The 24,488-nt window shown below is 38.5% G+C and overlaps 1 protein-coding gene, 1 non-coding gene and 1 pseudogene across 2 annotated transcripts in view; 2 read left to right on the top strand and 1 right to left on the bottom strand.

The window, feature by feature from the left end:
* Tsen15 (tRNA splicing endonuclease subunit 15) overlaps positions 1 to 18,762 on the top strand; it is a 19,915-nt gene extending 1,153 nt beyond the window's left edge. The window contains exons 2-5 of the mRNA XM_008824288.3: positions 1,553 to 1,634; positions 1,917 to 2,052; positions 16,950 to 17,091; positions 17,572 to 18,762. Of these exons, the coding sequence (XP_008822510.1) occupies positions 1,553 to 1,634; positions 1,917 to 2,052; positions 16,950 to 17,091; positions 17,572 to 17,592 (381 nt within the window). The 3' untranslated portion in view covers positions 17,593 to 18,762. The remainder of the gene's footprint in view (positions 1 to 1,552; positions 1,635 to 1,916; positions 2,053 to 16,949; positions 17,092 to 17,571) is intronic.
* Positions 5,735 to 5,900, top strand: LOC115068637. Its single transcript, XR_003847969.1, has one exon. It is a non-coding gene; the product is annotated as a U1 spliceosomal RNA (small nuclear RNA).
* Positions 18,763 to 21,861: 3,099 nt separating the features above from the next.
* Positions 21,862 to 23,957, bottom strand: LOC103726668 (annotated as a pseudogene).
* Positions 23,958 to 24,488: the final 531 nt, after the last annotated feature.

Here is a 24,488-nt window from a genome sequence, read left to right as displayed (position 1 = left end):
ATTTTAAAAAGGAAAAGCAGTAATGGATATTTTCCATTTATGTACTTTTGTTACCCAATTTGAAAGTTGCTTAGTAAGATAGTGTCAGATTTATTTTCCTCAGTCAATATTTTTATTACATTATTCTCTGGATCAGAAATCCTCAGTACTGGGGGCCTGGGGAGATAGCTCAGTGGTTAAGAGCACTTGCTGCTCTTGCAGAGGATCTGGGTTTGGGCAGTTCACAACTGTCTGTAACTCCAGTTCCAGAGGATCTGACATCCTCTTCTTTGGACACCTGTACACACACACACACACACACACACACACACACACAAATGAATCTTAAAAAAAAATCCTCAGTATAGGATTTCTCTTACATAGAAAGAAAAATCATGATTAGTTTTGTCATATAGACCTTGAAGCCTGACCCAAAATTATGTTTCAGTGTCATTGTCAAATAGTTTTTGACATTTGGGGCAGACAGCACCTCTCCTTTGCATCTGTACATTTACCATGTAGCAGATGGGAAAAGGTGATTTCAAATCTGCCCCCGTGGAGGCTCTACTAATATCTCACCTGTGCTCTACTGTATACCTGCTCACTGACCTGTTTGGACAGCCCAGGGCTTCCCCTGGAGGGGTAGGTCCCAGTACATTTTTCCTTTACTGACAACCAGCAAGTCTGAAAGAAGTGTTCTGCTTTTTTAAACTCAGTAACTCCCTACTCTTGAGTGGGAAAAGTTAGGAATTTAGCAGACTCTTTTCACATACACATTAGAGGCCAGAGAAATAGAGGCACTTGGCTAACATAACCCAGTGAAAATGTTCTCTACTCCTGGTGGATATGTTTCTTTCTAGGCTCTTGAATATGTGAGAATAGCTTATTCCCACCTTTTGGTGGTTACTGGCACTATTACTCCTCCATATACTTAAGTCATACAGGGCTTAATTTGCATCCTGTCTGTTAAGAAGCGCCAGCCCATCCCCTGAGATTTCTCTTGACCTATTCTGTATTTTTTCCCCACTCATGTGGTTTTAATCACTGTCATTTGCCTAACAGTTTTAAATACAATTAGTTTTCCATATCTACAAGATTTGCTATTAAATTTGAATTGAAAATATATGAAAAAATGCATGTACACTGTACCTGTATAGATTTTTATTGTCATTATCCCTAAACCATACATTATAGCAACTGTTAATGTAGCATTTGCGTTGTGTACCATATTATAAGTAACCTACAGATGATTTAAAGTATATGGGAAGATTGCAGAGATAATATGTTCCTGCATTTTATATAAGGAGTTTGAGCATTTTTAGATTTTGAAATCTGTAAGGGTCAGGTCTTGGAACCAATCTCTTGTGGTTGCTAGAGGGGAGACTGTGCATGTGTTTACTCTAACAATTGTAGATTATTTTTAGACAAAGATCAGATCTTATATTGCTTTTTTAACCTCCTCTAAATTTGGAAGGTAGTTTTATAAATATGTATGCAACAAGAATATTTCTTGATTGAAAGAAAAAATTGAAATATTAACTTCGCCATTTAACAATTGCATTTTGATTTTCAGTACTTAGAAATGATGGAATTAGATATAGGAGATGCCACTCAAGTTTATATAGCATTCTTGGTATACCTGGATCTCATGGAGAGTAAGTTGCCTGTTTTTATTGTTTTGTTATTGGAGCTATGATGGGAGTTTGGGGAACTGGGTTGACATTTAGCTTTGTTGACATAATAAACATTTTTCATTCACTATTTTACCAGTTAATTTTATAACCTTCATTCATTTACTTTGGGGATAATGAGGAAAGAACAAAGATTAGAAAAGTAAATAGAGGAGGTGATATGATGAGTGTAGCAGCTCAACTATTAGGTAAAGTTTGGAATTTTTTGTTTTTGTTTTTATTGTCCATTCCCTGATGTTCTTTCAGGTAAAAGTTGGCATGAAGTAAACTGTGTGGGAATCCCAGAACTGCAGCTCATCTGCCTACTTGGCACTGAGATAGAAGGGGAAGGGTTACAGACTGTCGTGCCCACACCCATTTCTGCTTCCCTTAGCCACAACAGGTGAGTGAGTGCTTTTGGTCTGAGTTTAATAGATCTTTGCCTAGTAGATTGTTTCATTCATTCATTTAATCTTTTTGAAACAGGGTCTCCCTGTAGTCCCAGCTGGCCTGGAACTCACTATGTAGTCCAAGCTGGCCATGATCTTACAGAGATCTGCCTGCCTTTGCCTCCCAAGTGCTGGAACTAAAGGCGTGCCTCACCACACCAGATTTTCTTTAAATGTTTTTGATAATAATCTTGTCTTTTATTGCTTTTAAGGAATGTTTTAATTAATAACTTCTTAGTTTGAATATAATCATATTTATCAACCCTTTCTTTTATAGTCATCATCTTTGTGTCTAGCTTAAGGTATATTCCTTACTTAAAATTCTTTCCATAAAGGTTCTTTTTAATATTTAAAAGGATACTAAGTTTCGAAAGCTTTTTTTTTTAATGATGTAAGAGAAGGGACCCCATTTTCATGTGGATAACCACCTTTGTGCCTTCATTAGAACCGTCAGTCCTGCCACTATTGTCTGATTTAGCATTTCTATAATTTCCAAGTTCCACAAAGGCAGTGAAACCATCTGGTCGTGGTTTGTTTTGTTTGTTTGTTTTGTTTTTTTAAATTGGAGGATTCTATTATTGCTTCGATCTGATTGCTCTTTATAGATCTATTTAAGTTGTTCATAACCTTAAGGTTTATGTTTGGTAGGTAATATACATCTAGAAATCTAATCCAATTTATTGGAACAAAGGTTTTCAAAATATTCCCTAATAAGCCCCTGAATTTCATTAGTATTTGTTGTAGTATCACCCCTTTCACTTCCAATTTTATTAATTTAGGTATTCTTTTTCTCTACTGGTTAGTTTTGTTAAGGGGTTGTCAGTTTGTTTTATATTTTCTGAGCATGAACTCATTATATTTGTTTGTTTCCATTTTATTAATTTCTGTCTCATCATTGTTATTTTTCCATCTATTATTTATTTTATTTTTGAGACAGGTCTCACTATGCTAGCTAGCCTGGAATTCATTATATAGACCAGGCTGTCCTCAAATTCACAGAGATCTGCCTATCTCTGCCTCCCAAATACTAGGATTAAGGATGTATGTTATCATGCTCAGCCTATTTATTAACTTTTGTGTTTGACCTTTTCTGGTGTTTCTAAGACTGAAATACATTATTAAGCTACTTACTTAAGACCTTTCCCTCTTTTTAATATATGTACTCATAGCTATGAACTTTCTTTTTGGAACTCTCTTTGCTGTACCCCTAAGTTCTGTTGTGTTTTCATTTTCATTTGATTTGTAGGACTTTTAAAAATTTCCTCCCTGACTTGGTCAATAACCCTCTTACCATACAAGAATGCATTTTTAGGTCTCAATTTATTTGTATATTTACTGTAGGTTTGTTTGCTATTGATGTCTACTTTTATTTTGTTTCATTATGATCTGAATATCATTTGTAAGATAATATTGCTTGGAATATAAAATTTTCACTCTCTATGTTTTTGACTGGCTCTTATGTGTTGGAGACACTATGTTGATCAAGAAGTCTTTATGAAAGTACTCTAGTATGGAATGTTGACTTTAAGTATAATTTTTTTCTTTTTGTTTGTTTGTTTGTTTTGAGATAGGGTTTCCCTGTAACCCCAGCTGGCCTGGAACTCACTATGGAAACCAGGCTGGCCTTGATCTCACAGAAATCTACCTGCCTCTGCCTCCCAAGTGCTGGGATTAGAAGGGTATGCCACCACACCTGACTTCTTTTTCTTTTCTTTTTGTTTGGTATTTATTGGATAGGATGTAGTAAGAACAGAACTGCCCTTTGCTCAAATATTTAATTGAGTGTGTTTTGGGGGATTGTCCCCTCTTCTACATTACTAGGTCATTGAGTAACAAGGATAATGAAGTACAGACAAGTACTTTAATCTTAGGTCAGGACCCAGGGGAAGGACAGGAAAGGTCTCCTAAAGAGACCGTGTTCTGGTAGGGCAGCTACAAGTCACTGAGCATGATCGTCTGCCTAGCATGGCATCTAGTCAGAATAGGTGCTTAATGATGTTGCTATGACAGCAAACAGCCAAGAGAATGAATAGAACTCAGGAGAGAAGAGAGTAAGAATGGGAAATGACATGGGAAAGGTTGTCTAGATCATGAAGACCTTTGCCATTTTTACTTTCCTGCAGTTTCAGGTGTTTCTCTAATGAATAGTCTCATAAGTAGCTCTCTGTACTTGGGTTTGAGAGATTTTCTAAGGCAGAACCTGGAAGTGGAATGGCTTGGACATCCAGCATTTAGACCTGCATCTTTACTGGTTATCACTAAAGTGTTCTTCAGAAATTTTATCAATTTACACTTTCGCTGACAATATTAAGATTTCATAGAATAGGGGAAGAGATATGCAGTGTATAATTGGCAAAGGTTAATTTAAATTAAATAGTATTATGAGTCAAGGAAAAAATGGTAGAAAACATGGATCAAGAATATGGATTGGCAGTTTACACAAAAGGAACTAAAATATATCTGTTTGTGCTATGTCTTTACAGAAGCTTTTGATAATTTATATTTTAATTTTTTGACAAAAAGAAGGTACTTAATTCATGGAGAACCTTTGAACAGGGTTACAGCTAGCACATAAAGTCTGAACAAATTAGGGAGATTCTTTTTGGAAATACAAAGAGAAAAGTTTCTACACTGTGGTTCAGACACTGAAGGAGGGATTGCATATGTACCGTACCAGACTCACTTGTACAAGGTCCTGTCTGTGTAGCCTTACATGATCCCCTTCCATTGCAACATGTCTATTGAGCTTTTCACAAAGGTTGTCAAGAGGATTAGTTAGTAGATGATGTCACTGAACGGCTTTAAGGAGGAAAGTGGCACTGTGTATCATTTTATGTGGTTGTAAGGGTACTTTGCCTTTATAGAGAATGTTACACTATTTCAAACTATTTCCACAAGTATTCTTTGATTTCATCTTCACTAAAATTGCCCCAATTATACATATTTAAAAGCTGTGACTAAGGGCTGAAGAGATGGCTCAGCAGTTAAGATCACCTGCTGTTCCTACAGAGGACCTGGGTTCGGTTCCCAGTACCCCATGGCAGTTTACTACTGTCTATAACTCCAGGTCTGGGGATTGGTGCTCTCTCCTGGCCTCCACAGGCACCAGGCATGCACATGGTGCACATACATACATGCAGGCAAACACTCATATACATAAAAAATAATAAGTAAATACATAAATAAAAAAAATTATAAAAAGCTGAGACTAAACATGTTTTTATTTGTTCCCCTGTTTTTTCTAAGAGATATTAAAACCTTAATAAGTTACACCAAGATCTCACAGTTGCTTGAGTTCTTCCTTATTGTTTTGTGTGTGCGCATGCATGTGTGTGGAGGCCAGAGGACAATCTTGGGTGTTGTTCCTCGGGCACCATATCCACCTTTTTTGTTTGAGATAAGGGCTCTCATTGGCCTGGAACTCAACCAAGTAGGCTAAGCTAGCTAGCCTGTAAGCCCCAGAGATCCACCTGTCTGTCTTCTTGGTGCTAGGGTTATAAACCTGTGATAGTGCCTTTTTTAAAAAATGGGAATTCTGAGGATTAAACTCAGGTCCTTATGTTTGTGCAGCAGGCAGGTTAGCACTAAGCTATCTCCCAGATCCTTCCTTCTTTACTAGCATTTTAGAAATCTTTGATACTTACCTGACAGTGGGGATACTGTGATCAAGAAAGTGGTTGGTTGTCCTAAGGTGAGGTTCATCCATTGCACGCTGAATGTGCTGACCCCCTATGATTTCCCCAAGTGTGGGAAACTCGACTGCATAATTCGTGATAGTGGGTAATTTGTTAAAAAAATCTTTTATTATAAGTAAAATCAGATGCAGAAAGGCACATAATTACAAATATGAGTTAAATATGAGTTATCATAAGATACAAATCTCTGTCTCATAACTGTGACCAAATCAAGAAATAGTCTTTTTCCAGCCATCATGGACCCCCTCCCCCGCCCAGTGAGTAGAATAGTTCTGTCCTTCCTCATAAAAGTAACCACTATTCTCACTTTCATAATAATTGTGCTTTGGTCCATCTATTGTTCTATGGACATATTAGTGCTAGCTTCTTTTGATTGTCATTCAAGAAATTATGTTGGAATGTGAGTGAATGAGACTAATATTATCAAGAATACTAATTTTATATTTAAAATATCCTGCTACCTCTGGTACTTATTGTTAGAAACAAATGACTTGCCACACATTACAGAGCACACCAGCTCTAAAGCACCATCCCAAGCTGTGCTGCTTAGCTTCTCGAGAGTGTTTTTCTCAATGCTCTGTATTCCTTAAAAAAAAAAATCTTTGGGGCTGGAGAGATGGCTCAGTGGTTAAGAGCACTGACTGCTCTTGCAGAGGAACCAGGTTTGATTCCCAGCACCTTAACTCCAGTTCCAGGGGAATCTGAAACCCTCTTTTGACCTCTGCGGCATTGCATGACACGAGTGCACTCACATACATGCAGGCAATACACTCATACAAATAAAATAAAAATAATAAAAATATTAAATAAGTTTTCTAAAAAAATCTTTAAATGACATTTTTAAATTAATAATGAAACTGGGTAGTATACAGAACTTAGAGCCAATGGAATGGGCGATTTGTTCAAAATGCTTCACTGTGTTTACAATAATAACTCCTTTATTGATGTTCCAAGTTTTGGAATCTGTTGTTTATAAAACCAGGCCAAAACTGTCACCAAAGTGTAACTATAGTACATATGAACTACAACTTAGTTTTAAAACATTTCCTTAGTAAGGACAAATGCTCCTGTATCAGTCAAAACCATTTCAGTAGCTGTCTTGCTGCTTGATTGTTGAGTGGCAGACTAGGACATATATTTGCATGGTTTATTCTTCACTCTATGGCGTATAGTATATATATTTGCTGTCTCCTTAAAAGGTAGCAGTCTGGGGAAATGTTTAGTGTTACTGTGTATCTGGGAACATTTCTAATAATGTCTGGATTTTTTTTTCTTCTCCATTTCCCACTTATTTTCCCAGGGTTTGGACCTGGTGGCTTTGTTTTCATAGTTTCTGGCACTAGAGCAGACAGATTCCATTAGAGGGTGAAGGAGTGCTTGAGTGGCTATGGATATATATGAATGTAGTCAAAATACTTAGCATATTCTTCAAGTCTCAGAAGATCTGTATATGCCCTTCTGAAAATGTTAGTTTAATGATAATTACTGGTGTCCATTGGGAGGATAAAATTGGCCAAATGCTTATTTCTGGTTATTGGTGGGAAATTATTTTGATGGAGTACGAGGTGTCCATTTGCTAGTGTGTGTGTTTTTTTAAGGGGAGGACTCATCTTTTTTTTTCTCATCTAAAAATACTTCCTAGATAATTTTTAGTTTGAATTATAAAATAATATTAACTCACATACTTTAGTGATGTGTCCATATGAATGGTATGTCACATTGTTTTTCTGCTTAAGTGAATCTAAGGAATCTATGCAACAATTCTGATAAAAGCCTGTGGAGGGGAGTACCTTTTCCCTAGACAAAACAATGGTATGAAGTCACATTCATAGATTCACAGAGATCACAGACATGATAGATTTAAAGATGAAAGGACCGGGGAGATGGCTCAGTGGGTAAGAGTGCTTGCTATGCAAGCTTGAAGACTTGAGTTCAACCCCCCAGCACTCACATAAAAAGCTGAGCATGGCTATATATCCCTATAACCCCAGTGTTGCGAGGTGGAGACACGTGAATCCTGGTTGTTCACTGACTCAGCTTTCCAATTCATTCAGGGATCCTGTTGTAAGGCACAGAGTCATAGAGGAAGACACTCAACGTCCTCCTCTGATCTCTTCATGTGCATGCTCACACATGCATGAGAGAGGCGGGGAGGGGAGAGGAGAGGAGAGGAGAAAAGAGAAGGAAGGGGAGGAGGAGGAGGAAGAGAGGGAGGGACGGAGGGAGGGAGGGAAAGGGAGAGAGAAATAATAATAAAGATGAGAGCTCAAGGCCTATCTTTTTCAATGCTGTTATTACAAATGAAATTAAATTTATATTTAGGTTGTTTCTCTGTGGTGAACAGCAAAATAGTTTAACTCTGGTCATATATGCTAACAGCTGTTCAAATATACATTCACCCAAGGAGAAGCTACTTTGCCACTGGTGTATGTTGAGAATCTTAAGTGGGAGAAGTCTATTATACCAAAGTTAGGATCATAGAATTACAGATGCCTGAAATAGAATTAATATTACAGGGAGTTGTAAATTGGAAAATATCTTAAGATTTAACTCATAGCAAAGCTCTAAATGAAAGAAGAGAAATGGTTTTCTGGTTTTGGACAACTAGTATCTTCTTGATAGTAAGATACAAGAAGGAATGAAAACTGAAACCATAGCTGACATATTTTAGTTTTTCTGTAGTTATATATGTTTAAAATACCTGAGTAAAATCAAGAATCTCACACAATTATGATGTCCTCAAACAGTTAAGGTAGTGCCATTGTTCACATAACATGTAAACCTCCTTTGTGGCAAAAGATAGTAGTTTTTTCTTTCCTTAATAATAACTGAATTATGACTCTTTTCAAACCTGACTAAATTATAAAGCTCTCTCAGTGGCAGAGGATAGTGGAAGTACTTATGGAGTTTCCCCAGCCCCCAATTACACACAAATTAATGGCTTTCTTTTGTGTGTGAGAGAAAATTATTTCAGATATTCTCTTTCTTGGCGACCCTTCTAGTTTGAATGCCACTTTACAAATTTGGAAAAGCAGGACTGGAAAGGTGGCTTAGCAATTAAGAGCACTTGTTGTCCTTCCAGAGGACCCAAGTTAGGTTCCCACCACCCACATCACGCAGATCCCAACCACCTGTAACTCCAGTTCGTTCTGGCCTCTGCGGGCACAAATATGTGCTAAAAATAGAAAAAGGCTTCAACATTCCATGTATTGTCCACTTTGCCTCCATTAAGCTGAAAAGTTGAAAAATGTTGGTCACATGGTATAATTAAGACTTTTTTGAAAAGATTCTTATACAATTAAGTGAAAGCAATTTAAAACATAAGAAATGAATACTGGATTCAGAAGTTAGGATTCCTAGTCTTGATTTTCCTAGTCTGATGCTTAGCATACTTAGGCATACTGTATCCTGTTTGCATAGTGCTGTTCTCAGAAGACCGCACTTTCTTTTCTTCCCATGTTGTATTAAATGCATTGTGTTCTTTTTTTCCTCTGTTAGAATTACCCTTTTCTCAGTATAACTTTTGAAGCCATTAATAATTTTTCTTTGAAAGACATGATTACTTAAATATTTCATTAACTATTTGTGTCATCCCTGTAAGATATCACAGTAATCACTCAGATAATATAAGTGATAAATTATTTATTCTTACATGCATTGCATTAATACATTTGCAGGGAGAAGAACTGATATTTTAAAACACTGGTCTATGTAGGGAAAATTATTTACTGTTCTTACACTAAACTGATATAATGTTTTTTAACCATTAAATATAGTGACTATAAATGAATATGAATATAATTGTAGACTGTCTAGAAGCAAAATAGAAGAATTCTTTGGTTTGGGGAGAAAATAAAAAGAATAGGGGATAAAATTTATAGACTGCTTTATGGTTTTTCTAATTTATTATTAGATTTCTGGGCTCAAGATGTTACAAACTAGCACAGGCCCTTCCCACAAGATGCTCCTAGTCTAGAGCTGAAATGGACAGACCTTTATACCCAGTGCACTTTAGTGTACTGAGCTACATGTATAGGACACTGAGGAGGACTGCAGAGGGAGATCCAACTTTCACTGACAGTATAGGACAGGGGAGTCTGTAGAAATATCCTGGAATACAAGTCATTTGAAATAAGCACAAGCATTTATTGTAGAGAAAAAAGCTCCCAGCAGAAGCAGTAGTGTGAGCAAGCCTGAAGTCGCCAGTGTTTCCTTAGGACTGGATATGCAGTAGCCACAGAAGCCATAACTACCTGCAGCTGCTGAGAAAGTTCTGCGTTTTGTGTTTAAGTTCATGTCTGTATGTGTATGTGGGGCTGAGGGAGAGAAGGAGAGGATATGTGCAATGAGAAATGAGAATGAGAGGAGGGGAGGAAGAGAGACAGAAAGAATACTTGAATAATCTTCCTGGAGCTGGAGAGAGCATTTGACTGTTCTTGCAGAGGGCCTGGGTTCAAATTACAGTACGACATGGTAACTCTCATTCCAGGGGATCTGATGCCTCTTCTGTCCTCCATGGGCACTGCATGACATGGGTGCAGTTACATACATCCATACATATACACACTCATACATGTAAAATAATAAAAATAAATTAAAAATTAAAAAAGTATAATCTTCCTGAGAAGCAGTAGTCCAGGAGAAGCAACCTCATAAGGATAAGAGGGTAAAGGAATTTGAGGACTGTTAAGAGATTAAGAAATTCGAAGGTAAAAGAAAGCTAGGACAAGAGTTTTGTCACTACAAGGTCTTTAGGAGACACTGGTAGATCCTAAAACAAAGATGAGAAAATTGAGTCAGAATACTGTTGAATTGTAATGCTCATTTCTGTTTTCTGTAATGGATGCCAATTCGATATACAAATCTGTGAAGATATAAGAGGGATCAGCAGTTAGTGCAAGAGTGCTGTTTGGAGCTTTGAGGACTCTAAGTCACTCCCTGGCTTGCCATTCCTTTACCTTCGCTGAGCCTTTTCAAGTTTCTGCCCTGTAAGGATTGAAACACTCTAGGGCTGAGAGCCTTTCTCTTGTTGATGGTCGCTCCCCAGTTGCCTCCTCTGTTTCCATGGTTTTAAATGTCACCAGTATGTTGATGACTCCCAAATTTGACTCCACATCTCTTCTTCAACTTCTACTATGAACTTCCGACTTACAGATCTAAAAGGCATCTCAAATTAGCATGTCCCAAAAGGAACTCTTGATTTGCACCTGCACTGGCTCCTTCTGTGGCTTTCCTCCTGTCAGTAAATGGCAGCTCCATTCACTCTAAAGCTCAGGTCAAAGACCTTGGAATACAGACACAGACACAACTGAGCAGCTAATACACCTATTTTCCATATAACCCCAGTCTAGCATGGTGTTTCTTCTATTTCTCTCTCTCTCTCTCTCTGTCTCTCTCTCTCTCTCTCTGTATGTGTAAATATTTTTAGGTTTATACTAAGCATTTCATTCAGCTAACATGATTAATATTGTTTTAAATTTCATTTGTTCATTGCAGGTACAGATGGCCCTCAGTTTGTGGTGGGGCTGCCTTCTGATGGGCATCATACATTGCAATATCATAAGCCATAAATATATTTAATACACCTGACATATCAAATGTACTATTAGCAACACAGTCATTGCATAGTTTTGCTTGTGTACCCTGTGATTACTCAGCTGTGTGAGCTGTGTGGGGACTTCGGCTTGCGACCCTACTGCCTAGCATTAGGGGAGTATTGTACCTGGTATCTGTACTTTTGGAAAGCATGGTCTTCATTATTATAAATGTATCTAATGACCACTTTTATTTGTGGCCTGAAGTCTAACAGCTGGCAAATGACTTTTGTCATTTGCCTCCCTTCCCATCAAGATACATGTCCTCAGGCTACCTCTGTTGGAATCTTTTGCTTGCTGATGAAACTCCCAATTCTGGCAACTTCCTTCAATTGACACAGCATTTTTTTTCTTATCCTAAAAAACCCCCAAAACAAAACAAAACAAAACAAAAAAACAACCTCACAATTTATTTTAGCTGAATGACTTCCTACTGAGGTGAACGGCCATGCCACACAAGTGCTTGATTGTCAAGTAAACCCTCTTGAGATTTCAGCTGCCTTGATTTGTTTAGCAAGGAAGGCACTGGCATGATTCCCAGGGAGGTGGTCTGTTCTCCCTGAAGCTTCTCTTGAGGGCTGAGACCGCAGACGAGCACAGCTTCTTTGGTGCCTCCGGTTCTGAGTGAAGTTTGCAGTTTCAGAGCTGTATTATGGGATGTTAGTCCATTATATCATAGTGAGGCAGAAGTTGGTGCTTTTTATAGGTAAAGTTACAGTGTATCCCAGTTTGGTCATATTGAGGAGGACAGCAGGAGACACTTCTGTGAGATTAATATGAATTTTAACTCATGGTGCACTTTATTTCAGCATTTTTACTTAAAAATAACATTTTACTCAATTTCTTGTCCTTACTGAAAATCTCCAATGGTTATGTAGTCTGTGTTTTATGAATATTACAAAAAACAGTGCTTTTTAAAGCTTTTTATGGGAAAAGCTTAAATAACTTGGTCTAAGGACATTAACCAATAGTGTTAACTTTGTCTTTGCTTTAGGCTGGTTGTTGGCATTGTTATATTAAGCATGTAGAGGTCATCTGTGAAGAATTATGAAAAGTAAAAATCTGCTAGCAGCATCAAATTTTGTTACTAGCTGTAGTTATTATTGACATACCTTTTTCTTTAATTGAGGGTTTCCCCTTGAGATTTAACTGAGTAGAAAAAAGTGAAACGCTCTTATTAATGCATAGGACATTTTCACACATAGATTTCTGTGGTTTCTAAGTGAAGTTTCAAATTTATTTATTTTTGAATCAGGATCTTACTGTATAGCCCCAGATGGCCTCTGAACTTGCTGTGTAGACCACGCTGGCCTGGAACTCACAGAGATTTGCTTGCCTCTGCTTCCAGAGTGCTGGGATTAAAGGCATGTGCCACTGAGCCCAGCCTTTAAATTATTGAAAATTAAATAAGACTAATACCTGGTGATGCTTCACTATTTTTGGCATCTTTACAGTTGTCTGTGATTTTTTTTTAAAATTAGAACTTCAGAGCCTTCTGTTTTTAGTATTGTTACTGTTACTACATTGAGATAACTGTTGACTTAAAAACAAACATTTTTTAGTTGATTCAATATGAAGAAAATAAAAAACATCTTGAATATGGAAAGGTGATGGCTGTGTATTATACAGATGTTGAAAATAGACTATACGAGATTTTGAAGAAGAAACTTTGTAAAACTGTCCAGATGCGCTTTAAGTGGCAGAGTCAGATACTGTTTTATTATTTTATTCCTGTGAAGATTCACTGGTTGTATCCCCCACACCATCAAGTAGGATAAACAGGAGCTCACAGATGGGAACTTCCATTTAATTTGGGACAGTAATTTCCTTCAGCTCAGAAAACAAAGCCTCCTTTACAACTCTGAGTTAATTTTCAAACCCTAGGGTTTCCCACATACATAGGTGTTTTTGAGTAAGCCAGAAAATGTTTTACTGTTTAGAATTCTGAAAACAGATTATCAATTGATACTGAAAGAAGAGCACTGAATGAAATGGAAATTTCTATCCTATTTTTTTTTATTATTTTTATTTTATGTATATGAGTGTATTGCCTGCATGTATGTAAGTTCATCTATGTCATGCAATACCCATGGAGGTCAGAAGAGGCTGTCGGATCCTCTGGAACTGGAATTATGGATGGTTGTTAGCCACCATTTGAGTGCTGGGAATAGAACCCAGGTCCTCTGTAAGAGCAACCAGTACTCTTAACCATTGAGTCATCTCTCCAGCCCCTCTATCCTAAATTTTAATGTGTGGTACAGAATTCCCATACAATTTACCTTCGGAGAAGACACACTCAAGTCCATACATACCTTTGATTGAAACAATATTATCATGTCTTGAAGAATAAAAATTGTATAGAGGTTGTCTTAATGGTTTTTTCTTTTTTGTTTGTATCCAATCCTCATTGCAGTCTACAGCTAGGGATATTTAGAGAAATTTACTTTTAACTTACCCATTGCAGTGGTTTTATGGCATTTACTGGGTTTTATATGTGTTACATACTGGGAAATAATTATAGCACAAACTAACAACAGAAGATTTAGATAAATTATGCATGTTGGGATTTTATAGTGAATATGTTGAATCTGATGATCAATTTAAGGAATACTGGCTTTTAAAAAAATTTTTTAAATTATTTTTATTTTATGTGTATGCATGTATTGCCTGCATGTAGGTAAGTGCACCCATGTCCTGCAATGCCTGTGGAGGACAGCAGAGGCTGTCGGATCCCCTGGAACTGGAGTTACAGACAGTTGTTAGCTGCCATGTGGGTGCTGGGATTTGAACTCGGGTCTTCTGCAAGAACAGTCAGTGTTCTTAACCGCTGAGCCATCTCTCCAGCCCCAGAGTACTGACTTCTTAATATTGTAGTTTCATCCATAAAAAAATGCTTTTCAACTTCCATAGACCTTAATTTTTCTCAGCATTAGAAATCTTTGCGTTGTTTTATATTAGGAGAAAAACATCTTTATTAAGTATGATATTAGCTAAAGGGTGCTGGTATATGCCATTTATTCATTTATTTTATTTTTTATGTGTGTGTGTGTGTGTATGTGTTGTGTGTGTGTGTGTTTATGTATGAGTGTTAGGCCTGCATGTATGTGTAAATGCACCTGTGCTATACAATACCTATGAAGGACAGAAGAGGGTATTGGATCCCCTCTGGAACTGGAGTTGTGGATGGTTGTTAGCCTCCACGTGGGTGCTGGAATTCAAACCTGAATCTTCTGCAAGAACAACCAGTGCTCTTAACTGCTGAGCCATCTCTCCAGCCCATTATGAGGAAATTTCCTTTTATTTTTAGTTTCTGTTAAACTTTTATGTGTATTAACTTTATTAAAAATAAAAAGTTGTATATGACTGAAATGTTTTAGTTGATTCAGTCTACTTCTTTTCATCTTTGTAGAAAAAATATTAACTCAAAGTAGGCAGCCTATAAAAGTTGGCCTTTTTCTATAACTGTTAATTTTGATATTGGTTTGCCACATTTGAAGAAGGAAAATGCTAACACTAAAGAACCTGCATTTATGGAATGGTTGTTGTGCACTCTTTTGTCAGGATGTCACTTCCATCGGTGCTGAGCTGTGAGGTTCTCAGTGGGGCTGTGGTTGCTTCATCCGAATCCTTGAAGCAAACTGCTCATGCAGACAGGGCCCAAGCTCAACATTAGGTAGAATTTTTTTTTTTTTTCTTTTTGAAACTTCAACATTAGGTAGAATTTTTTTTTTTTTTTTTTGTTAAAGAACCAAGTTAAGTTCTAGGATTCAGGCTATTTCAGAAAATAAACATTTCTTATATTTCTACTAACAGCTCAGTGTACTTTTGTAGTTTGGGTTAATATTTTCTTTTTCAGTAATAACCAGAGAGGCAAGAGCAGATATAAACTATTTCCCAAAAGCTAGGAAAGTTGGCATAGTTACTGTGTAACAGTGCTTATGCCCAATGACTGTGACAATTTGCAAAGCTCTTTAACTTCATTTTGGCTTTAAATAATCTTATGTGTAGACTTAAAGGTATACTATTTTCAATTTACAGTAGTATTTGTTGAAAATATTTTCTCAATTAAATTCCTTTGGTGCTTTTCTTTCTTTCTCTTTCTTTTTCTTTCTTTCTTTTTTTAGGCAGGGTTTCTTGTAGTCCCAGCTGGCCTAGAACTCACTGTGTAGACCAGGCTGGCCTCTGTCTCACTGATATCCATCTGCCTCCTGTGAACTGGGATTAAAGGCATGTACTACCATGTCAAGTCCTTTTGTACTTTTGTAAAAATTAACCTACCATGTTTATAGCAAATTCAGAAGCAGTATGTATGGTAATTTTAGCACAAAGTATAAGATGGGGGGAATGAGCCAGTTTTGGACAAGAAAATGGCAGCTGATAATAATGTGAAGAAGCGAAGAGTCCTGAGAATCTTAAATATGCTAGCATAGAGACTAATGTACTTTTCTCTTTTTCTATTAACTTTTTAAAAAATTTAAGTTTGTATAAAACAATAGTTATGACATTATATTATTGAGTTTATATTCTATTATATAAACGTAAACCATAATAATGGCACAAAAGAGAGACAAAGGGATGAAGCTGTATCAGAGAAGAATTTCATTAGAATTAGGTTGTTACTGATCTGAAGTAAATTGTGATAAATTATGATGCAGTAGTCATCTTTAGAGTCATCACTAGGACCCTTAAGAGAGCAAGCAAACAGAAATCCTATCATTGCTAAAATATAAAAGTTTTCTTTTTCTATTTTCCCCTTAACTTTTATTGTCAAACCACATAATGAAAACCATAGAACATCTCTCCTTAAGTCTAATAATTCTGATACGTGGAGAACCTAACCAGAAATATTTGAAAAGAAATGTCCCCTTGTAGACAGATGACCACTTGGCTTACCTTAATAATGTTGTAGTCCCTGTCCTGCCCCAAATTAAAGCAAAACTGTCAGAATCTGCACCTGTGGGAGAATGCACAGGTAAGTGGATGACCCACGAGGTGGTTTATGGCTTCTTCAAGATAGTAGTCATAAACCCCATGTAAAAATAACAGGAAAATATTTATTATAGTCTCTTTAGTTTTTTTGAGATAGTCTCTCACTATGTAGCCGAGGTTGGCCTAGAACTCTCTAAATAAACCAGACTTCTAATTTTCTGTGATCCTCCTGCTTCTGCCTCCCAAGTTCTGGGATTACAGGTGTGTGCCATCACACCCGACCTCATAATCGATTTAAAATAATAGACCTGAATGTCAATCTGTTCTGTTAAAAGATACCAGGTTGGGAAAATGAAACATTAATCTCATGGTTCTTGGCCAGTTTAGATGCACAGAACACTATTGGTGCTCTGTCTTGATCTTCCCTGGTCCAGAGAGAGGTGAAAAGGACTAAGTTAGTTAGTTCTTCATTGCAGGATTCTGTGAGAAGACAGCTTTAGATGTTTATATTTGAGCCTTCAGACATTGTCTCAGCATTATGAATGTAATAACCTTTTCCTCAAGATTTACAACATTTGATTATCGTTAATTGCGTGACTGTGACTCCTAAACATATTTTGTCTTCATTTTCAGGATAAGGGAAATCTTGAAGGCGTCTAGAAAATTACAAGGTGATCCAGATTCGCCAATGTCTTTTACTTTGGCCATAGTGGAGTCAGATTCTACAATAGTCTATTACAAACTTACTGATGGATTTATGCTGCCAGATCCCCAGGTCAGTTTTGTGATAACCGACCAGAAACAAAGAGAAAAGCGTGGCGTGTGACAGGGCTAAGTGATGACTGAGTCATGCATAGATCCAACTGCTACCTGCTTTTCCATATAAAGAATAAAAGTAAAAAAGGTTTTGTTTTCATACCTCAGAAAGCTGTCTGTGTCTTATGCAGAGCAACATTTTCCTGTCTATCTGAAGACATAATTTGATTCTCCTACTCTATGGAAAATTTAGTAATTTTCCAGAGTATTTTGTGAAATCATCAGTTAATTGAGTAACTGAGGTGGAATGTAAAGGTGGAAAGTTAACTTTGTTGGCATTTTGACAGTAACATTTTAATAGAGTTTTGTGAACAGTTTCTCCGCATGCCTTGTTGGCATGATTGGCATAGTTACATTAAATATCTTTCTAATTTTACTCTTAAATATATTCTCTATGAAAGGAAAGGTCCAATCTGATCTTTTTTTCTTTATGTTACAGAATATTTCTCTTAGAAGATGACATCTATGAAAGATTGGATTTGAGGCCCATCAGCCCTCTTTGCCTTTTATTTCAGAGATAGTCAGGGTTGACTTTGCTGGTTCCATACCGTGAGCATTTTTTTCAGAATGAGATGTACACAGGTTGAAGATTCTATATCTCTTGCAAATTAGAGCGGTTGCCCTAGAACTTTATCAGAGACAGTATAATTACAGTTATCTTCAGGTTTACGCCAAGGATGTGTTCAGAGGTGTGCTGCCTCTGCCCTCACCTGTAGCTGCCATCATGAGCTCATTGTTGAAAGAAGCATTTTCCTTACTCATTGTGACCAGCTTAGAATGGCAGTCATAAACCCTCTGCTGCCTGAGAGCTCCTTCTGCCTGCATTTTAATCCTCAGTAGAAGCTGACCTATTTTCCTGTTACAGTTACTTTTCTCTTTGGTTGACTTTAAATCAGAACTAAAAACATGCTCATCCAGGGTCATAAATTTACCTGTCTGGATTAATAGGTACCAGAGAATTGTTTCTTTCCAATCTTATCACCACTGTCCTTATTGTATTATAGCTAGAATATTACAAGAATATGAAGAATATTATCAGCCTTAAAATGTCTTTATTAATTAAACTCATTTATTCTGCTTGCATTAATATCCCTCAACATAGCCAAAGGAAAAATTATGTGCACAAACATTTTATAAGTGGAATTACTTTTAATAGCCCAAATTGTGAATCACTAAAAAGTTTAGGTCAGATACGTTACATGTTAGACTTTGTAGGCCATAGTGTCTCTGTCCCAGCATGACTTGTAGCATGGAAACAGCCATCCATAGCCATGTAAATAAATGGGCATGGCTGTGTGCCACTAAAACTTTATTAACAAGAGTGGGACCATCATTACCATCCCCTGGTCTAGGCAGTCAACAGATATCTATGAATGATACATTGTACAATTATTAAAAATTGGTAATGAATATTATGAAAAACACAAGAAAGTGCTAGAGTGAAAAAAATTACAAGACGCAGAGCATGTGAATGTGGCTATGGCAGTAGATAACACCAAGTTATGAGACTAGATGATCAGCAGAGCTGTGGCTATAATCGAATGGCAGGGCAGCCAAAGGATGTTTCAGTTGTTACCTGTATTACTTTTATAATAAAATGTTTTAAAATAAAAAACTCCTGAAATCTGCAGTAGTCGTCTGTCATTGCACACTAACATTAGCAACTTCTAACAGCACACATTTATGATGAGAAAGCGACGTGGGCATGGGTTAATTGGCTGCAGGGAGATTGTCAGGGTGCAGTTTCAGCTGAGGCTCAACCCGGGAAGGCTCTGCTTCCTCATTGTGTGTCTGTTAGCAGCCTTCCTCTCTGTGATGGTCTCAGTTCTTCAGGGTGTGGTGGGAGGCCGTGCTCTGCTCTTTGCCACGTGGGCCTTCCCAGCACAACTGGCTGCTTTCTTAAAAACAGCAGGAGAGACTCAGCAAGAGGGACCTTGTCATCAGTGTAATCATGTGCCTCCTGTCACTTTCCCTTTCCTTGGTTAGAAGCAAGTCACAGGTCCCACCTACACCCGTTCTCATGGCTGACTAGGAAGCAACAGTAGTAAGAATGGAAAAATGACACAAGTCAGAAATATTTCCAGGAATGCATTATTTTTGGTCTGTAGTTCGGGGCTCCTTTGGTGGTATTTGACTTCCTTTCTTCATGAGAGGTATCACAGCTTCAGATTCCCTTTGCTTCCCACTAAAGAATGTGTGTTTCTCTGACTCCAGTGGGTAATTTGAAGATCCAAGAATCTGAAAATATTCTTTATAAATTCTTAGGGCCCTTTAATTCTGACTAGAGCTTCATTTGATTGCATTTGAAAAAAAAATTTTTTTTCATTACAGTGCTAGAAAAATATCTACATTTTCGTGCAGAAATGTAAAACTTAAGAAATGTCAGATTAGTGAGTCAGGTCTAGATGTCCTGGATTTGCTTGTGAAAGATACTTTCTCAAGTCTGTGAGGCCAGCACTTGATTTCACTGTACCTTTTGGAGTATTTACTCTATTTCAGAATGTTCCCACTATCTTTGGTTAAAAGCTGTTTTGTCCAAAGCTGGCCAGATACCTGCCAATGTGAATACCTGTCCAACCCAGCTGTGCCTCTCATTTTTGTGAAAAACTAGGTAAAGTGGCTTATAATTGAGTTTACATTTGTTTCTCTTGTTAAACTATGAACTCCTTAATGACAGAACAGGAAACAATGTCTTTTCAAAGTACACTCTGAATCCCACCACTTTCCACAGTAACTGGCTCATTGAAGACTCCCAATAACTCTGGCATAGAATGCTTGCTAATTGTAGACTTGTCTGATTATACAATGGCTTACTTTCTTCCTCAAGACAAACTAAATGATCCATGTGGACACTAGAGGGCGGTGTTGGATAAACACATTTCCCAACTCTCAAGCCTGAAATTAGACTGAGATTTTCTTGAGCAGTGCTCTTGAAAATTTATTTCAATCTGTGGGAAATGGAATAAATAAAAATATAAATAAATGTTATGTGCTCATATCCCCCCCCTTTCTGGCAGGCCTCTAAAATTACACTCTGCCAGCATTAAATATGTGACTTGATTCTGGCTTTGCTCAAAATGTAGATCTCTATTTAAAAAAGCAGAAGCCTTTTGGGGGTAGGAGGTGGGTGGGTAGACATTTTTCTAGACTGGTTTCTTCAGTTCCATATGAAGTTATGCATTTCATTTTTGCTTGCAAAAACCTGATTTATTCAGTGAGTTTCAGGATCACTTATCTAGGAAGAGGCCTTAGTTGGGAGACACTATAGTGACTGATGGAAATTGTTGCTGTAATCCATTTAAACTTGCTTTCTCTCTCTCTCTCTCTCTCTCTCTCTCTCTCTCATTTGTCTGTCTCTTTTAAGGGGTGCCCTCTCTGGCTGGAAGAGACGGAAGAACTTTCTGTGGGGTTTCTCTCTGGTGGCTCTTTCCTGGTGTCTGTTGGATGTACCCTCTGCCGGAAAGACCCAGCACAACCTGAGGTCACCCAGGTCCAGGGGCTCCAGACTAACCTATTTTGCGTATTCTACCTGGGCCTCTTTAGAAAAATGTCTCTCAACACCATAGGTCTCCTGTAGAGAACATGAAGGCACTTTCAAATTCTAAGCTATGATTTGAGAAGAGTAACTGATAAGGCTCAAGTAACCTGTTTTTTTTGTTTGTTTGTTTTTTGTTTTTGTCTTTTTTTTTTTTGACTGAAACATCTTTACAGTTTTATAAGCCTGGAACCAATCGTTTCTTTCCTCCAGAGCATTTCTGTGTTGAATTCCTCTCTGAGGTCACGTTTTCCCTTGCTGCCCCAACAGGAGGCCTCTTTCCCCAGTGCTGCAAGGTGGTTCCTGCCAAAGTCTAGAGCTCTCCAGTACACAAGCTCTTTACTCATCGGCCATATTTTACCTTGGTTGTTTGCAGAATGATGTGCTATCCTCTGAGCTACTAATCACGCAGTTTCCTCTACTCTCTGGCCAAGAACTCTTCTGTTCCTTACCACTGGCCCCTTCCAGCAGTGTAATCCTCTAAAATGATCTTTGAATAAGAACTGGTTGTGCTCACTAGGGAAACAAGATAGATCACATGTCTATGGAATTTTTTTAATTATTAATTTTTTATGTGTATGGCTTGTAGGTAAGTGCACCCATGTTGTGCAATGCCCATGGAGGTCAGAAGAGGGCATTAGATCTCCTGGAACTGGAGTTACAGACAGTTGTTACCTGCCGTGTGGGTTTTGGGAATCGAACCTAGGTCCTCTGCAAGAACAGCCAGTGCTCTTAACTACTGAGCCACCTTTTCAGTCCATGTCTATGGGATTCTTATAGCCCAACTATATTGTGCTATTATTTGTTGATCTGGAAAGCTCCTTGAATTAATGAAAGCAAAATCTAAAGACTGACTTTTTGGTTTTAGGACTTCTGAGTAGCAGTGATAAGTATTTTGTTAAAGTTAATTTATTAATTCATCAGATATTAGCTGATATCTTTTTTTAAACTGCATCTTCTTTATTTTGCATACTTTTAACTTCAGAACAAAATAAAAACAAAACAAAACAAAAAAAACACAATACACAACACCCAACCCTGCTATTTAGTGAGGGAGGGAATTTTCCTGCCTTAGACAGCAACAGAGACAGGAGACTCACCACTGAGACAGCAGCAGAGGTGGGTGGGTCAGATGCTGGGGGAGCTGCTCACAGGAGGACTATACAAGGGGTCACGGGCTTCCAGGTGGGAACTCTAATCTACTTCTTCCGTGTGAGATGCATCCTCGTCATCCTCAAGTGGGGGATCTCATCAGGAACAGCAGCACTGGGCTCCTCTGCTGCCAACTCATCTTCATCAATGCCCAGGTCTAGTTTGATCATGTGATAGATGCGGTTGGAGTGGGTCTGGAGATCCTCAAGGGAGATACCTGAGGACAGCAGAGCAGTTTCGAACAGCAGCACCACCAGGTCTTTGACAGCCTTGTCATTTTTGTCGGCCTCGGCCTTCTGCCATAGGGTCTCCATAATGGGGTGGTCAGGGTTGATCTCTAGGTGTTTTTTGGCCATCATGTAGCCCATTGTAGAAATGTCTCAAAGTGCCTCTGCCTTCATGATCTGCTCCATGTTGGCTGTCCAGCCACAGGTGCTTGTCACAATGCAGCAGGATGAAGACACAAACCTATTGGAGATTGTCACCTTCTCAACCTTCTTATCCAAGATGTCCTTCTGAGCTTGTAGAGAGTCTTGAACTTAGCCTTGCTCTCCTCCATTTTCTTCTTCTCCTCCTCAGCCTCTGGAAGTTCCAGGCCCTCCTTGGTCACAGAGACCAGGCTCTTCCCATCAAACTCCTTCAGCTGCTGCATGCAGTACTCATCTATAGGCTCAGTCATATATACCACCTCAAAGTCCTGCTTCTGCACACGCTCCACAAAGGCAGAGTTGGCCACCTGCTCTTTGCTTTCACCAGTGATGTAGTAGATGGACTTCTGTGTCTCCTTCATGCGAGACATGTATTCTGACAGGGAAGTCATCTCATCTCTTGACTGAGAGGTGTGATAGCGCAGTAGCTCAGAGAGGCGTTGCCGGATGGTGGGGTATTCATGGATTCCAAGCTTTAGATTCTTAGAGAATGCCTCATAGAATTTCTTGTAGTTCTCTTTGTCTTCTGCCAGTTCAGAGAAGAGCTCAAGGCACTTCTTCATAATGTTTTTGTGGATGACTTTCAGGATTTTACTCTGATGGAGCATTTCTCAGGAGATGTTCAGGGGTAGATCCTCAGAGTCAACCACACCACGGATAAAATTCAGATATTCTGTTCCATGATGAACACACGATGGACATAGAGTTTGATGTTCTTCTTATTATTCTCAAAGAGGTCAAAGGGACGAAGAGCAATGCCCTGAATTCCAGCTGACCTTCCACAGAGAAGTGCTTGACTACAAGTGGTCTTCCCAGTCATTGGTAAGGCTCTTATAGAATTCTGGTCCAAATGGGTTTAGTCTTGTTCAGTTCTTCCTGATCAATGTATTTCTCCTTGATCTTCTTTGTTTTCTTCTTCTTATCTTTGCCACTGTCATCTTCCTCATCTGATCCCACAACTTCAATCTTGGGCTTCTCCTCATCATCCTTATCTTCCTCTTCTTTCTCACTTTTCTCTTCCTCTGCCTCATCATCACTGATCTCCTCCTGTTCCTTCTCCAAATAGAGGGTGATGGGATAGCCTATGAACTGTGAGTGCTTCTTCACCACTTTCTTGACCCTTCTCTCTTCCAAGTACTCTGTCTGGTCTTCTTTGAGGTGAAGGATCACTTTGGTGCCCCGACCAATAGGCTCACCGTGGTCTGCATGTACAGTGAAGGATCCACCCGCAGAGGACTCCCAGGCATACTGCTTATCATTGTTGTGCTTTGTGATGACAACCACTTTCTCTGCCACCAGATAGGCAGAATAGAATCCAACACCAAACTACCCAGTCATGGAGATGTCTGCACCAGCCTGGAGAGCCTCCATGAAAGCCTTAGTGCCAGACTTAGCAATGGTTCCCAAATTATTTATGAGGTCATCCTTGGTCATGCCAATGCCTGTGTCCACCAGAGTCAGGGTGTGTTCCTGAGGGTTGGGGACGATGTCAGTTTTCAGCTCTTTGCCACTGTCCAACTTGGAAGGGTCTGTCAGGCTCTCATAGCAAATCTTGTCCAAGGCATCAGAAGTATTAGCGATCAACTCCCGAAGAAAAATTTCCCTGTTTGAATAGAAAGTATTGATGATAAGGGACATGAGTTGAGCAATTTCTGCCTGAAAGGTAAAGGTCTCAACCTCCTCCTCTCCATGGTGCACTTCATCACGCATCTTGAGGGAAAAAGCGTGAAGTCATAGAGAGCAGGATGGGCCTGGTCCATGTCCAACTAAGCATGTGGCACCCAGGCTGCAGGGGTGACTCATTAGCTGATATATTAATTAGCTCAGGCAGCCATTGAAAATTTACTGTAGGCCAGATGGCTAAGAATAGAAATTAATTTTCTCAGAATTCTAGAGTCTGCAGGTTCCAGATCAAAGTGTCAGCTGATTTGCTTCAAGGTTCTTTCCCTGACTTGTGGGTGTTTACTTTCTAGCTCTGTCCTCTCATGCCTTTTCCCTTGTTTTACATGGAGAGAAAATGCCCTGGAGTCTCTCCTAACACAACTGTATTAGACCAGGGACCTACCCTTATGATCTCATATAACCCTATTACCACCTCCCCCCAAAGCTCTACCTACCTCTTAAAAAAAAAAACTTTTATTGTTTTTATTTTATGTGTATGAGTGTCCTGCCTGCAGCCAATGTTCTTAACCACTGAACCATCTCTCCAGCCCCCTCTACCTCTTTCTAAATCCAGTCACA

This window comes from Nannospalax galili, unplaced genomic scaffold, assembly GCF_000622305.1.
Source record: "Nannospalax galili isolate Female #2095 unplaced genomic scaffold, S.galili_v1.0 scaffold227, whole genome shotgun sequence".
NCBI lineage: Eukaryota > Metazoa > Chordata > Mammalia > Rodentia > Spalacidae > Nannospalax > Nannospalax galili.
This window is presented reverse-complemented; position numbering and strand designations above follow the sequence as displayed.